The sequence below is a fragment of the Oncorhynchus masou genome, chromosome 33 (assembly GCF_036934945.1).
Source record: "Oncorhynchus masou masou isolate Uvic2021 chromosome 33, UVic_Omas_1.1, whole genome shotgun sequence".
In the NCBI taxonomy this organism is placed as follows: Eukaryota; Metazoa; Chordata; class Actinopteri; order Salmoniformes; family Salmonidae; genus Oncorhynchus; species Oncorhynchus masou.
In genome coordinates, this window is record NC_088244.1 from 18,817,432 (window position 1) to 18,833,238 (window position 15,807).

The 15,807-nt window shown below is 41.8% G+C and overlaps 1 protein-coding gene across 1 annotated transcript in view; it reads left to right on the plus strand.

Moving 5' to 3' along the window:
• Positions 1 to 15,807, plus strand: part of LOC135527960 (plexin-D1-like) — a 120,279-nt gene that overhangs the window by 80,669 nt on the left and 23,803 nt on the right. The window contains exons 21-22 of the mRNA XM_064956658.1: positions 440 to 547; positions 13,902 to 14,014. Of these exons, the coding sequence (XP_064812730.1) occupies positions 440 to 547; positions 13,902 to 14,014 (221 nt within the window). The remainder of the gene's footprint in view (positions 1 to 439; positions 548 to 13,901; positions 14,015 to 15,807) is intronic.

A 15,807-nucleotide genomic window follows, 5' to 3' on the forward strand; every position in this document is an offset into this window, starting at 1 on the left:
GTGTGTTTTCATTTCTTTCCAGAAGCTGTGTATGTATGGAGCTTTACAAATGGAGTATGTCCTGATTCATTACAACATGTCAACCTGTGACAACAGGATATGGCTTCAAAGACATCTATTTAATGACTCTTATGTCTTCTCTCTGTTTCTCTCCCTCATACTTTCCATCACTCCCCTTCTCTTTCTCTTTCTCTTTCTCTCTCTCTTTCTCTTTCTCTCTCTCTCTTTCTCTCTCTCTCTCCCTTTCTCTTTCTCTCTCTCTTTCTCTTTCTCTTTCTCTCTCTCTCTTTCTCTCTCTCTCTCCCTTTCTCTTTTTCTCTCTCTCCCTCTCTTTCTCTCTCCCTCTCTTTCTCTCTCTCCCTCTTTCTCTTTCTCTCTCTCTCCCTCTCTTTCTCTCTCTCCCTCTCTCTTTCTCTTTCTTTCTCTCTCTCTCTCTCAGCTCTAGTGGTGTACTGTACTAAGAGCCGGAGGGCGGAGCGCTACTGGCAGAAAACTCTGCTGCAGATGGAGGAGATGGAGTCCCAGATCAGAGATGAGATCCGCAAAGGTGCAGTACCACACACACACACACTCACTCACTCACACATGCGCACACACACACACTCATACATGCACACACACACACACACACACACACACACACACACACACACACACACACACACACACACACACACACACACACACACACACACACACACACACACACACACACACACACACACACACACACACACACACACACACATGCTCTTGTACTGAGTTGAAAAGGCAGGAGTGTGTGCTCCGTAATGCTACCAGCAGGTCTCCCTACCCTCAGCCATGTTATTAGAGCTCCATTGAATTCTCTCTCATGTTCTCTGATGTTCCTGGGGCTGTGGCGGTCATGAAAGTTTGTCAGCCGGAGATTATCAAGCAAATAACTGCCAGTCTCACGGTAATTGACCGTTAATTAACATAAACACATTTAGCATCTCTTGGCTTCCACACATAGCCTACAAGCCACTGATGCAGACCTTTGGAACATTTTTTTAAAAGTCTAATAAATCCATGTAATACAGCCTACACCTTCACAATAAATCCATTATACAGTGCCTTGCGAAAGTATTCGGCCCCCTTGAACTTTGCGACCTTTTGCCACATTTCAGGCTTCAAACATAAAGATATAAAACTGTATTTTTTTGTGAAGAATCAACAACAAGTGGGACACAATCATGAAGTCGAACGACATTTATTGGATATTTCAAACTTTTTTAACAAATCAAAAACTGAAAAATTGGGCGTGCAAAATTATTCAGCCCCTTTACTTTCAGTGCAGCAAACTCTCTCCAGAAGTTCAGTGAGGATCTCTGAATGATACAATGTTGACCTAAATGACTAATGATGATAAATACAATCCACCTGTGTGTAATCAAGTCTCCGTATAAATGCACCTGCACTGTGATAGTCTCAGAGGTCCGTTAAAAGCGCAGAGAGCATCATGAAGAACAAGGAACACACCAGGCAGGTCCGAGATACTGTTGTGAAGAAGTTTAAAGCCGGATTTGGATACAAAAAGATTTCCCAAGCTTTAAACATCCCAAGGAGCACTGTGCAAGCAATAATATTGAAATGGAAGGAGTATCAGACCACTGCAAATCTACCAAGACCTGGCCGTCCCTCTAAACTTTCAGCTCATACAAGGAGAAGACTGATCAGAGATGCAGCCAAGAGGCCCATGATCACTCTGGATGAACTGCAGAGATCTACAGCTGAGGTGGGAGACTCTGTCCATAGGACAACAATCAGTCGTATATTGCACAAATCTGGCCTTTATGGAAGAGTGGCAAGAAGAAAGCCATTTCTTAAAGATATCCATAAAAAGTGTTGTTTAAAGTTTGCCATAAGCCACCTGGAAGACACACCAAACATGTGGAAGAAGGTGCTCTGGTCAGATGAAACCAAAATTTAACTTTTTGGCAACAATGCAAAACGTTATGTTTGGCGTAAAAGCAACACAGCTCATCACCCTGAACACAACATACCCACTGTCAAACATGGTGGTGGCAGCATCATGGTTTGGGCCTGCTTTTCTTCAGCAGGGACAGGGAAGATGGTTAAAATTGATGGGAAGATGGATGGAGCCAAATACAGGACCATTCTGGAAGAAAACCTGATGGAGTCTGCAAAAGACCTGAGACTGGGACGGAGATTTGTCTTCCAACAAGACAATGATCCAAAACATAAAGCAAAATTACAATGGAATGGTTCAAAAATAAACATATCCAGGTGTTAGAATGGCCAAGTCAAAGTCCAGACCTGAATCCAATCGAGAATCTGTGGAAAGAACTGCTGTTCACAAATGCTCTCCATCCAACCTCACTGAGCTCGAGCTGTTTTGCAATGAGGAATGGGAAAAAATGTCAGTCTCTCGATGTGCAAAACTGATAGAGACATACCCCAAGCGACTTAATCGCGACTGTAATCGCAGCAAAAGTTGGCGCTACAAAGTATTAATTTAAGGGGGCTGAATAATTTTGCACGCCCAATTTTTCAGTTTTTGATTTGTTAAAAAAGTTTGATATATCCAATAAATGTCGTTCCACTTCATGATTGTGTCCCACTTGTTGTTGATTCTTCACAAAAAAATACAGTTTTATATCTTTATGTTTGAAGCCTGAAATGTGGCAAAAGTTCGCAAAATTCAAGGGGGCCGAATACTTTCGCAAGGCACTGTATATTTAGACAGGTCTAAAGAAATATGATATGAAGGAAATGTAGTCTATTTCAGAAGAACAGAATAGCATACTCTGAGTTGTCCTTATGTTAGGCCCTGATGTGGCTATGCCATATGGCTGTGGAACACATCAGTTCATTTAGCAGGCAATATTTGCTAAGAATTCCGTTGCATAATTTTATATTATTTTATAGTATGAAGAATGCAATTGAACATAGCTGAATAAAATAGAAAGGATATTTTCTCCAAATTATTTCCGAGGGAGTGTGCACTTGTGGCTATTCTGTGTTGAGTGATTAACAAAAAAACAGGTCCCCCCATATGCATAATTTAGAGTTATTTATGCAATTTTAGTTGTGATACAAACATTGAGCTATATGTTTTGAATTAGAATTTTTTTTTGGCCTGCATAATGCGACTCTAATGATGATTTGAAGAAAGCAGCATGAAAGGCCGGAGCTCTGCTTTGTTTCTTGCGCAGGCTGCACACACTTCATCAGTCTCTCATTCACAATTTGAAAAGCACTTGATAATATTCTCATCAGGCCTCAAATTTCCCTGTGGCATCCCCCTTAATGGCCCCTAAAAAAATCCATGCCTTTTGTGGCCAGCCGTTGTGCCCTTGGGATGAATATAATAGTTATAATTCCCTTCTTCCGACTGCCAGTTGCCGTGCTCTTAAGCAACTCTCACTCACATGGCTCTCTCAGATATCTAAATTCTTATTAGCCAATGCCGTCATGTGATCAGGTCCTTCTCACAGGCATTTCAGCTCCGAAGTAGGCTACAAGTGAAGACAGACACATCTGGGACGCAACTGCGCGCATCCTTCTTATCGAATTCCTAGGCACGTATTGAAAATGTTAGAAGAACTGTCCACGTTTACTTTCGTCAGCCAACAAGATGAGTAGGCCTAACGAACAGCAAAAGCACTAGCCTATGTCAATCTAATATCTCCCATTGTGCAAACGTCGACCTATTCTGTCCGAGAAAGAAATATTCCAAACATAGTCTGGGACAGTTGTGGGATGCGATAGCTCCCAAATTAATACAACCACAAGCATCAAAAAAAACTTTCAAAAGCCATAAAGCTGATGCAACAGATCAGAACATTTAGCTTAACATGTTGATAAACTATTAGGCTATTTCTTCACATTAGAAGCGCAGCAATGTTCACATGTCAGCAGGCTATAAGCTCTAATGTTCCAAAATGCAATCAATTAGCAGGAAAACACCATTCTCAAAAGTGACTGCAAATGCAATTATTCATGTAATGCTTTATTAGAAACGTGCATTTTTATGGTGAAAATGATCTTCCCCAAACTTGAAACTCATGCGCCACCTATGTACAGTGAGTAAAGTATTCAGGCCCCTTGACCTTTTCCACATTTTGTTACGTTAACAGCCTTATTCTAAAATTGATTAAATAAAAAACAATTCTCATCAATCTACGCACAATACCCCATAATGACAAAGTGAAAACAGGTTTTTAGAATTTTTTTCACATTTATTAAATATAAAAAACAGAAATACTTTATTTACATAACTATTCAGACCCTTTGCTATGAGACTCGAAATTGAGGTCAGGTGCATCCTGTTTCCATTGATCATCCTTGAGATGTTTCTACAACTTGATTGGAGTCCACCTGTGGTATATTCAATTGAAAGGCACACACTTGTCTATATAAGATCCCACAGTTGATAGTGCATATCAGAGCAAAAGTCAATCCGTAGAGCTCAGAGATAGGATTGTGTTGAGGCACTCCACTAATCAGGCCTTTATGGTAGAGTGGCCAGACGGAAGCCACTCCTCAGTAAAAGCCACATGACGGCCCGCTTGAAGTTGTCAAAAGGCACCTAAAGGAATCTCAGACCATGAGAAACAAGATTCTCTGGTCTGATGAAACCAAGATAGAACTCTTTGACTTGAATGCCAAGCGTCACGTATGGAGGAAACCTGGCAGCATCCCTACGGTGATGCAGGGTGGTGGCAGCATCATGCCATAAGGAGGTTTAAGGAGGGACTGGGAAACTAGTCCAGATCAAGGGAATGATGAATGGAGCAAGGTACAGAGAGATCCTTGATGAAAATCTACACAGGACCTCAGACTGGGGCCAAGGTTCACCTTCCAACAGGACAACGACCCTAAGCATACAGCCAAGACAACGCAGGAGTGGCTTTGGGACAAGTCTCTGAATGTCCTTGAGTGGCCCATCCAGAGCCCGAACCCGATCTAACATCTCTGGAGAGACCTGAAAATAGCTGTGCAGCGACGCTCCCCATCCAACCTGGCAGTGCTTAAGAGGTTTTGCAGAGAAGAATGGGATAAACTTCACAAATACAGGTGTGCCAAGCTTGTAGTGTCATACCCAAGAAGACTGAAGGCTGTAATTGCGGCAAAAGGTGCTTCAACAAAGTTCGGAGTAAAGGGTCTGAATACTTATGTAAATGTCATATTACATTTTTTATTTAAAAAAATGCTAAAAACCTGTTTTTGCTTTGTCATTATGGGGTATTGTGTATAGATTGAAGAGGGAGCAAAACAAATGAATCAATTTTAGAATTAGGCTGTAACGTAACAAAATGTGGAAAAAGTCAAGGGGTCTGAATACTTTCCGAATGCAATGTATGCCAGTTAGGCTCTACACTGGTTGTTAAGCGGATTCATTTGCTTAATTTTAAGAAGATATTTTCCCAGTTCAGTTGTGATACAAATCTTATCAACATACAGGCCTATGGGCTAGACTACATGAGGTGTGATACAAACCTTATCAACATACAAGCCTATGGGCTAGACTACATGAGGTGTGATACAAACCTTATCAACATACAGGCCTATGGGCTAGACTACCTGAGGTGTGATACAAACCTTATCAACATACAAGCCTATGGGCTAGACTACATGAGGTATGATACAAACCTTATCAACATACAGGCCTATGGGCCAGGCTACATGAGGTGTGATACAAACCTTATCAACATACAAGCCTATGGGCTAGACTACATGAGGTGTGATACAAACCTTATCAACATACAGGCCTATGGGCTAGACTACATGAGGTGTGATACAAACCTTATCAACATACAGGCCTATGGGCTAGGCTATATGAGGTGTGATACAAACCTTATCAACATACAGGCCTATGGGCTAGGCTACATGAGGTGTGATACAAACCTTATCAACATACAGGCCTATGGGCTAGGCTACATGAGGTGTGATACAAACCTTATCAACATACAGGCCTATGGGCTAGGCTACATGAGGTGTGATACAAACCTTATCAACATACAGCCCTATGGGCTAGGCTACATGAGGTGGGTGACTATGATTTTAAAAAGTTGCTAAAAAAGGGGATGCACTGTTTCTTGCCTTTCTGCACACGCTGAGCATCATTCACAGGTGAAAATGCATCATTCATAAGGGAGAGGCTAATATTGTCACCCATCAGACTATTCTTAATTTAATCTTGTCTTTACATATGGTAAATAATATGTGTGTGAAATTAGTTTTGATTTAGAATGGACCATTATGATGCACCTGTCTAGGAACAGGGGCAGGGTGGAAAATACATAAATAGCGAATGGAGGACGCTTTTCCCGTGGATAATTTTTATGGCAATCAGGTAGGCTATATTCCTGCTGTAAAGCAGACTCTCTTCTCTGTATACATCAATGAGGTCGCTCTTGCTGCTGGTGTGTCTCTGATCCACCTCTACGCAGACGACACCATTCTGTATACTTCTGGCTCTTCTTTGGACACTGTGTTAACAACCCTCCAGGCGAGCTTCAATGCCATACAACTCTCCTTCCGTGGCCTCCAATTGCTCTTAATTACAAGTAAAACTAATTGCATGCTCTTCAACCGATCGCTACCTGCACCTGCCCGCCTGTCCAACATCACTACTCTGGACGGCTCTGACTTAGAATACGTGGACAACTACAAATACTTAGGTGTCTGGTTAGACTGTAAACTCTCCTTCCAGACCCATATCAAACATATCCAATCCAAAGTTAAATCTAGAATTGGCTTCCTATTTCGCAAACAAAGCATCCTTCACTCATGCTGCCAAACATACCCTTGTAAAACTGACCATCCTACCAATCCTCAACTTTGGCGATGTCATTTACAAAATAGCCTCCAATACCCTATTCAACAAATTGGATGCAGTCTATCACAGTGCAATCCGTTTTGTCACCAAAGCCCCATATACTACCCACCATTGTGACCTGTACGCTCTCGTTGGCTGGCCCTCACTTCATACTCGTCGCCAAACCCATTGACTCCATGTCATCTACAAGATCCTGCTAGGTAAAGTCCCCCCTTATCTCAGCTCGCTGGTCACCATAGCATCTCCCACCTGTAGCACACACTCCAGCAGGTATATCTCTCTAGTCACCCCCAAAACCAATTCTTTCTTTGGCCGCCTCTCCTTCCAGTTCTCTGCTGCCAATGACTGGAACGAACTACAAAAATCTCTAAAACTGGAAACACTTATCTCCCTCACTAGCTTTAAGCACCAACTGTCAGAGCAGCTCACAGATTACTGCACCTGTACATAGACCACCTATAATTTAGCCCAAACAACTACCTCTTTCCCTACTGTATTTAATTTATTTATTTTGCTCCTTTGCATCCCATTATTTTTATTTCTACTTTGCACATTCTTCCACTGCAAATCTACTATTCCAGTGTTTTACTTGCTATATTGTATTTACTTTGCCACCATGGCCTTTTTTTGCCTTTACCTCCCTTATCTCACCTCATTTGCTCACATCGAATATAGACTTGTTTCTACTGTATTATTGACTGTATGTTTGTTTTACTCCATGTGTAAATCTGTGTCGTTGTATGTCTGCCTGGCTTTACCTTGACCAGGTCGCAATTGTAAATGAGAACTTGTTCTCAACTTGCCTACCTGGTTAAATAAGGGTGAAATAAAAAAAAGTTGTTTTTTTTAAAGCGAAGAAATGTGAATCATATTAGGGAAGTTGAGAAATAAATATAGTCGGCTTAGCCTATTGAAAGCTCATGGGCTCTCATGAAGTGTTTGATTTGATTTTGAACACATTTGCATTGATGTCAGAGTGATTAGAGGGACAATAGAGCGCTGAGTACCAGGCAGTTAGCATGTTTGGTAGGTTACTAATGACCATCAGAGCTTGAATAAGCCTAGTTATCGTGACTAAATGGTCACATGGAATTTGACTGCGGTCATGACTCGTGACTGCCTGTGTGGCGATAATACGGTCACCGTAACAGCCCAACCTGGCCAAGGCTACATGAGGGAAGACAGAAAACATGGACCATCACCTAGAGATAGGGCTTGTGTGTGTGTGTGTGTGTGTGTGTGTGTGTGTGTGTGTGTGTGTGTGTGTGTGTGTGTGTGTGTGTGTGTGTGTGTGTGTGTGTGTGTGTGTGTGTACATGTGATGGCAGCAGTTGAGAGGTTTATGCTTAGTAAGTGTGACTCACAAAACACACTGAGTAGTGATCACTCACTCACTCACACACACTCACTCACTCACTCACACACACACACACACACACACACACACACACACACACCTACACACAAACATGGTGGTGACACACGGCTTCGCTAATGTATACCCCGAAGGGGCGAAACGGTGGGAGTGTGAGAGGAGAGGAGAGTGGAAACGAAAGGGGGGAGAGGAGGGGGAGATGAGGAGAGAGGAGGAAGGGAGAGGGGCGAGGAGAGGAGGGAGGAGAGAAGGGAGGAGAGGAGGGAGAGGGGAGAAGAAGGGGGGAACGAAGGAGGGCCAGTCTGAAGGCCACAGAATGTCTAAGCATAGATAAATAGGGATGAATAGAGCGAGAAATTGAGGGAGAGGGGAAAGGAGGGAGGAAATGGCCATGAGTCAGGGATGTGTCTGTGGAGAGATGTGTGGGAGGAGGGGAGGTTTGTTGGAGGACACAGACAGTTGTGTGGGTGAGACCAGGGTAAGTGTGTAAGGGGCGAGGGATGGGTTTGGGAAGGGCAGAATAGGAGGGAGGAGAGAAGGGAAGAGGGGAGAAGGGAGGGGAAGAAAGGAAATTGCAACGCTAGGGTTGTGGGGTGCGTCTTTTCCCTGGTTTATATTCGCTCTTTTGCAGGTTTTACTATATAATTTATTCCTTCCTTGTAACGTGTATGCTGGGAGTCAGGAAGCAAGTTCAGGGAGTGTATTTAATAACTAAATGAACATAGAACAAGTTCAGGAAGTGTATTTACTAACTAAATGAACATGGAACAAGTTCAGGGAGTGTATTTAATAACTAAATGAACATGGAACAAGTTCAGGGAGTGTATTTACTAACTAAATGAACATAGAACAAGTTCAGGGAGTGTATTTACTAACTAAATGAACATAGAACAAGTTCAGGGAGTGTATTTAATAACTAAATGAACATAGAACAAGTTCAGGGAGTGTATTTAATAACTAAATGAACATAGAACAAGTTCAGGGAGTGTATTTACTAACTAAATGAACATAGAACAAGTTCAGGGAGTGTATTTACTAACTAAATGAACATAGAACAAGTTCAGGGAGTGTATTTACTAACTAAATGAACATAGAACAAGTTCAGGGAGTGTATTTAATAACTAAATGAACATAGAACAAGTTCAGGGAGTGTATTTACTAACTAAATGAACATAGAACAAGTTCAGGGAGTGTATTTAATAACTAAATGAACATGGAACAAGTTCAGGGAGTGTATTTACTAACTAAATGAACATGGAACAAGTTCAGGGAGTGTATTTACTAACTAAATGAACATGGAACAAGTTCAGGGAGTGCATTTAATAACTAAATGAACATGGAACAAGTTCAGGAAGTGTATTTAATAACTAAATGAACATAGAACAAGTTCAGGGAGTGTATTTACTAACTAAATGAACATAGAACAAGTTCAGGGAGTGTATTTACTAACTAAATGAACATAGAAAAAGTTCAGGGAGTGTATTTAATAACTAAATGAACATAGAACAAGTTCAGGGAGTGTATTTAATAACTAAATGAACATGGAACAAGTTCAGGGAGTGTATTTACTAACTAAATGAACATAGAACAAGTTCAGGGAGTGTATTTAATAACTAAATGAACATAGAACAAGTTCAGGGAGTGTATTTAATAACTAAATGAACATAGAACAAGTTCAGGGAGTGTATTTAATAACTAAATGAACATGGAACAAGTTCAGGGAGTGTATTTACTAACTAAATGAACATAGAACAAGTTCAGGGAGTGTATTTAATAACTAAATGAACATGGAACAAGTTCAGGGAGTGTATTTACTAACTAAATGAACATGGAACAAGTTCAGGGAGTGTATTTAGGGAGTGTATTACTGTGTGGCTCAGTCGGTAGAGCATGGCGCTTGCAACGCCAAGCGTCGTGGGTTCGATTCCCACTGGGGCCACCCATATGTAAAAGTAGTGGCCCCAGCCGACTTGTAAGTCGCTTTGGACAAAAGCGTCTGCTAAATGGGATATATTATTTTTATTATTATTAACTAAATGAACATGGAACAAGTTCAGGGAGTGTATTTACTAACTAAATGAACATAGAACAAAACAAGAAACACGGGTAGCGTACAGACATTTATTTATTTTTGTCGTTACTTTTACCCCTTTTCCTCCACAATTCTGTGGTATCCAATTGGTAGTTAGTCTTGTCCCATCGCTGCCATGCATCCTCCAAAACACGACCCCGCCAAGCCGCACCGCTTCTTGACACACTACTCACTTAACCTGGGAGCCAGCCACACCAATGTGTCGGAGGAAACACCTTGCACCTGTCGACCGTGTCAGCGTGCACTGCGCCCGTACAGACATGAACACTGGAACAGAAACAAGAACTCCTGGGGAAGGAACCAAAGGGAGTTACAGATATAGAGAAGATAATCAGGAAGGTGATGAAGTCCAGGTGAATCTGATGAGGCGCTGGTGTGTGTAACGATGGTCACAGGTGTGCGTAATAATGAGCAGCCTGGTGACCTAAAGCGCCGGATAGGGAGTATCCGTGACAATCCTAGCAAATTGTCCTCATCTGCTTACATGCGCCTCCCCTATATCAAGATGTTTTGGTACTTCCCTTATGCACTACACTTTTCCACATGCTAACATTTACTATACCATACCACAGTACAATATAGTCTACCAGTCTAACTGTCTATCATGCCCTCTATACACCATTCATAGTGAATAGTGGTAGGTGGATCATTGTTGACCGGCCACCTTGATTCAGTCATTTGAAATGGTGTTTTGTACATTGGACAAATGCAGAGACACAGAGTTACAAAATGGTACATCATACACTGCATTTGAGGCACAATGGAAAAGTAATTCTGCTTTGAAAGTTGATAAACTTGTAACCTGACATTTGAGTTAGGCAATTTTTATGTTATCCAGAGTTACTGCAACTGTGCTGCTGGCAACAATTTACTCTTTTTTGCCAATGTTTACTGACACCGGACATATTCAACGGGTGTTGAGCGTTCGTTATTTTGTGCTCTGGCAGACTCAAACTAGAGGGCTCTGAAATCGGAGTAGATAGCCATTTACCAGCTACGTCTATCAACAGTTGTCGCAGTAAACTTTCTATTGATATGGTTACTTGCATAGTGGTGTCTTTTGCAAGCTAGGTAAACAATGAACAATAATCCCAACTCAGGACGGTACTACCCTGCATGAATCTGCAGGTAGCTAACCAACCAGGTTCAATGTTAGCTAGCTAACATTAGGCTTTAACTAGCAAAGCAAAAGGCACTGAGATATGAATAATAAGATCATACATGTAATGTTAGCTAGCGAGCCAGCCAGCTAACATTAGCTAGCTGGCCAACAATACACTTTAACTTGAAATGGAAACAACTTTCTGTCAAAATTAGAAACGTGTAATAGCTGAAAATGTAGCTAGCTAGACTTTCTTACCCGTATACATCATGGATGGATGCTACTCCCTGTCACGGATGCCATCGTTGCCCTTAGTTTGATGATGTAATCCGAAGGCAGGGTTTTCTCCATCTCGTTAGCTATCATACTCTAATTAAACTGATTTCAAAACTCGGTCCTCCAGAAAGTGGAGAGCAACACTTATGCAGTTCTACTACGCGATATATATATTTTTTATTTATTTTTATTTTTAAAGCCGTGTTAGACAGGATTACCTATACATACTGACCAGTTCAAATAGACAGACGCTTGCTATATGGCAGACCAATCCAAACCCATCTCTTGGCATGTCCAGCCCACTCATTATCTCAGACAATCATGGCTAGCGGGAAGGTTGCTGGCTTTTTCTCTGGTTAAACCAACTAGACTCGTAATTTAACAATTTTATTTTGATCTACAGTTGGCATACAAGTTTGTTATTAAGAAACATGAAATTTCCCGACTGCATTTCTGCCAGAAAAAAAATGCATTAAAAAAAGTTCACGTTCAAATGGCTCTCTTGTGAAGTAGTGACACGCGACATATGCCTGGTTTCCTGAAATGAGTCACATTTGTCCAGATCTGCAATAGGCTAACTAGTAATCATATCACATATAAAAGCATTCAAACCGCATACAATTTCAATATGAATCCACAAGAATTGTGGATAATAAGGATAATAATAACGAAAACCAACATGAGTTTTGACTTTTGAACTATACACAAACATTATTACATTTATGTCCAGTAAATTCATAATGTTTGTTCTTATATGATTAACACTCTCTAAGTAGCTGTAAGTTTAAACGAGCTGCAACAAGGTAGGCCTATTCATTCAGCACTTTCAAAATGGACACCGACAAAAATTCAGATCGATCCAGACAGAGAGCAAGAGAGACACGGTTAGCCTACCATTTGAAGTTTTTTTATTAGGCCTACAGTGGCTTGCAAAAGTATTCACCCCCCTTAGAATTTGTCCTATTTTGTTGCCTTACAACTTGGAATTAAAATTGATTTTTGGGGGGTCTGTATCATTTGATTTACACAATATGCCTACGACTTTGAAGATGCCAAATATTTTTTCTTGTGAAATAAACAAGAAATAACACAAAAAAACAGAAAACTTGAGCGTGCATAATAGAGCCACCTTTTACAGCAATTACAGCTGCAAGTCTCTTGGGGTATGTCTTTATAAGCTTGGCACATCGAGCCACTGGGATATTTTCCCAAGCAATGGCTTTTTTTCTGGCCACTCTTCCGTAAAGCCCAGCTCTGAGGAGTGTATGGCTTAAAGTGGTTCTATGGACAGATACTCCAATCTCCACTGTGGAGCTTTGCAGCTTCTTCAGGGTTATCTTTGGTCTCTTTGTTGCCTCTCTGATTAATGCCCTCCTTGTCTGGTCCGTGAGTTTTGGTGGGCAGCCCTCTCTTGGCAGATTTGTTGTGGTGCGATATTCTTTAAATTTTTTAATAATGGATTTAATGGTGCTCCATGGGATGTTCAAAGTTTCTGATATTTTTTTACAACCCAACCCTGATCTGTACTAATCCACAAATTTGTCCCTGACCTGTTTAGAGAGCTCCTTGGTCTTCATGGTGCCGCTTGCTTGGTGGTGCCCCTTGCTTTGTGGTGGTGCCCCTTGCTTTGTGGTGGTGCAGACTCTGAGGCCTTTCAGAACAGGTGTATATATACTGAGATCATGTGACAGATCATGTGACACTTAGAATGCCAACAGGTGGACTTTATTTAACGTATTTATCTAATTAGGTGACTTCTGAAGGTAATTGGTTGCACCAGATCTTATTTAGGGGCTTCATAGCAAAAGTTTATTTTTTTTATTTTTTTTATTTAATTTCACCAATTTGGACTATTTGGTGTATGTCCATTACATGAAATCCAAATAAAAATACATTTAAATTACAGGTTGTAATGCAACAAAATAAGAAAAACGCCAAAGGGGATGAATACTTTTGCAAGGCACTGTATCTACGTCTTTACTGTGTTGTAGTGTCAACAAATTGCATATTCACTTTCACTGGACATCAGTTTTAGAAAACTATCACAAATAAACAGCACAACACGGAAGCACTAATTATCACTTAGCAACGGCTATGGAGCAGAAAGTGGCGCTTTCGAAACCATTTATACATGGTTTTGGGCCTGTGTTCTGGGATGAGACTGAGAGTTGTCTCAGGTGTTCTAAACTGTATGTAACTTAATGTCCTGTGACCCTCTGGTGTCCTTCCAGGCTTTGCAGAGCTACAAACAGACATGACAGACCTGACCAAGGAGCTGAACCGCAGCCAGGGAATCCCCTTCCTGGAGTACAAACAGTTTGTCACACGCACCTTCTTCCCCAAGGTGAGTCAGTTAATCACACACACACCTCTTCTTCCCCCAAGGTGAGTCAGTTAATCACACACACACACCTCTTCTTCCCCCAAGGTGAGTCAGTTAATCACACACACACACACACACACACCTCTTCTTCCCCCAAGGTGAGTCAGTTAATCACACACAAACACACCTCTTCTTCCCCAAGGTGAGTCAGTTAATCACACACATGCACACACACACCTCTTCTTTCCCAAGGTGAGTCAGTTAATCACACACACACACACCTCTTCTTCCCCAAGGTGAGTCAGTTAATCACACACACGCACACACACACCTCTTCTTTCCCAAGGTGAGTCAGTTAATCACACACACACACACACCTCTTCTTTCCCAAGGTGAGTCAGTTAATCACACACACACACACACACCTCTTCTTCCCCCAAGGTGAGTCAGTTAATCACACACACACACCTCTTCTTCCCCCAAGTGAGTCAGTTAATCACACACATACACACACCTCTTCTACCCCCAAGGTGAGTCAGTTAATCACACACACACACACACCTCTTCTTCCCCCAAGGTGAGTCAGTTAATCACACACACACCTCTTCTTCCCCCAAGGTGAGTCAGTTAATCACACACACACACATACCTTCTTCCCCCAAGGTGAGTCAGTTAATCACACACACACACACACACACACACACACACACACACACACACACACACACACACACACACACACACACACACACACACACACACACACACACACACACACACACACACACTTCTCTTCTTCCCCCAAGGTGAGTCAGTTAATCACACACACACGCACCTTCTTCCCCAAGGTGAGTCAGTTAATCACACACACACACCTCTTCTTCCTCAAGGTGAGTCAGTTAATCACACACACACACACACACACACACACACACACACACACACACACACACACACACACACACACACACACACACACACACACACACACACACACACACACACACACACACACACACACACACACACACACACACACACCTCTTCTTCCCCAAGGTGAGTCAGTTAATCACACACACACACCTCTTCTTCCCCCAAGGTGAGTCAGTTAATCACACACACACACCTCTTCTTCCCCCAAGGTGAGTCAGTTAGTCACACACACACACACACACCTCTTCTTCCCCAAGGTGAGTCAGTTAATCACACACACACCTCTTCTTCCCCCAAGGTGGGTATCACCTTACTATAACCATTAGAGAGAGATTTTCCATCAGAATATTTTTTTACAGTTTACATTGAAAAGGTCTTATTGTATCCAAGTTATTACCGTCCCAAAACTTGACAACCATGGTGTGGTTTAAGTCCCTTAAGAAGAACATATATTTGTTAGAGGTAAAAAATATTCTCCTCTCTGATCCATCCTGTTGGACAGGTGTAGATGTTCTGTCTATGCCTCTGTGTGTTTCCACAGACAGACAGAGATACAGACAGACATAACAGTGTGTTTTGTATTCAAACAACGGGCATGAAGTTTCCAACCACAAGCATGACGTTTCAAACCGCAAGAATGACGTTTCCAACCACAAGCATGACGTTTCAAACCGCAAGAATGACGTTTCCAACCACAAGCATGACGTTTCAAACCGCAAGAATGACGTTTCCAGCCACAAGCATGACGTTTCCAGCCACAAGCATGACGTTTCCAGCCACAAGCATGACGTTTCCAGCTACAAGCATGACGTTTCTAGCCACAAGCATGACGTTTCCAGCCACAAGCATGACGTTTCCAGCCACAAGCATGACGTTTCCAG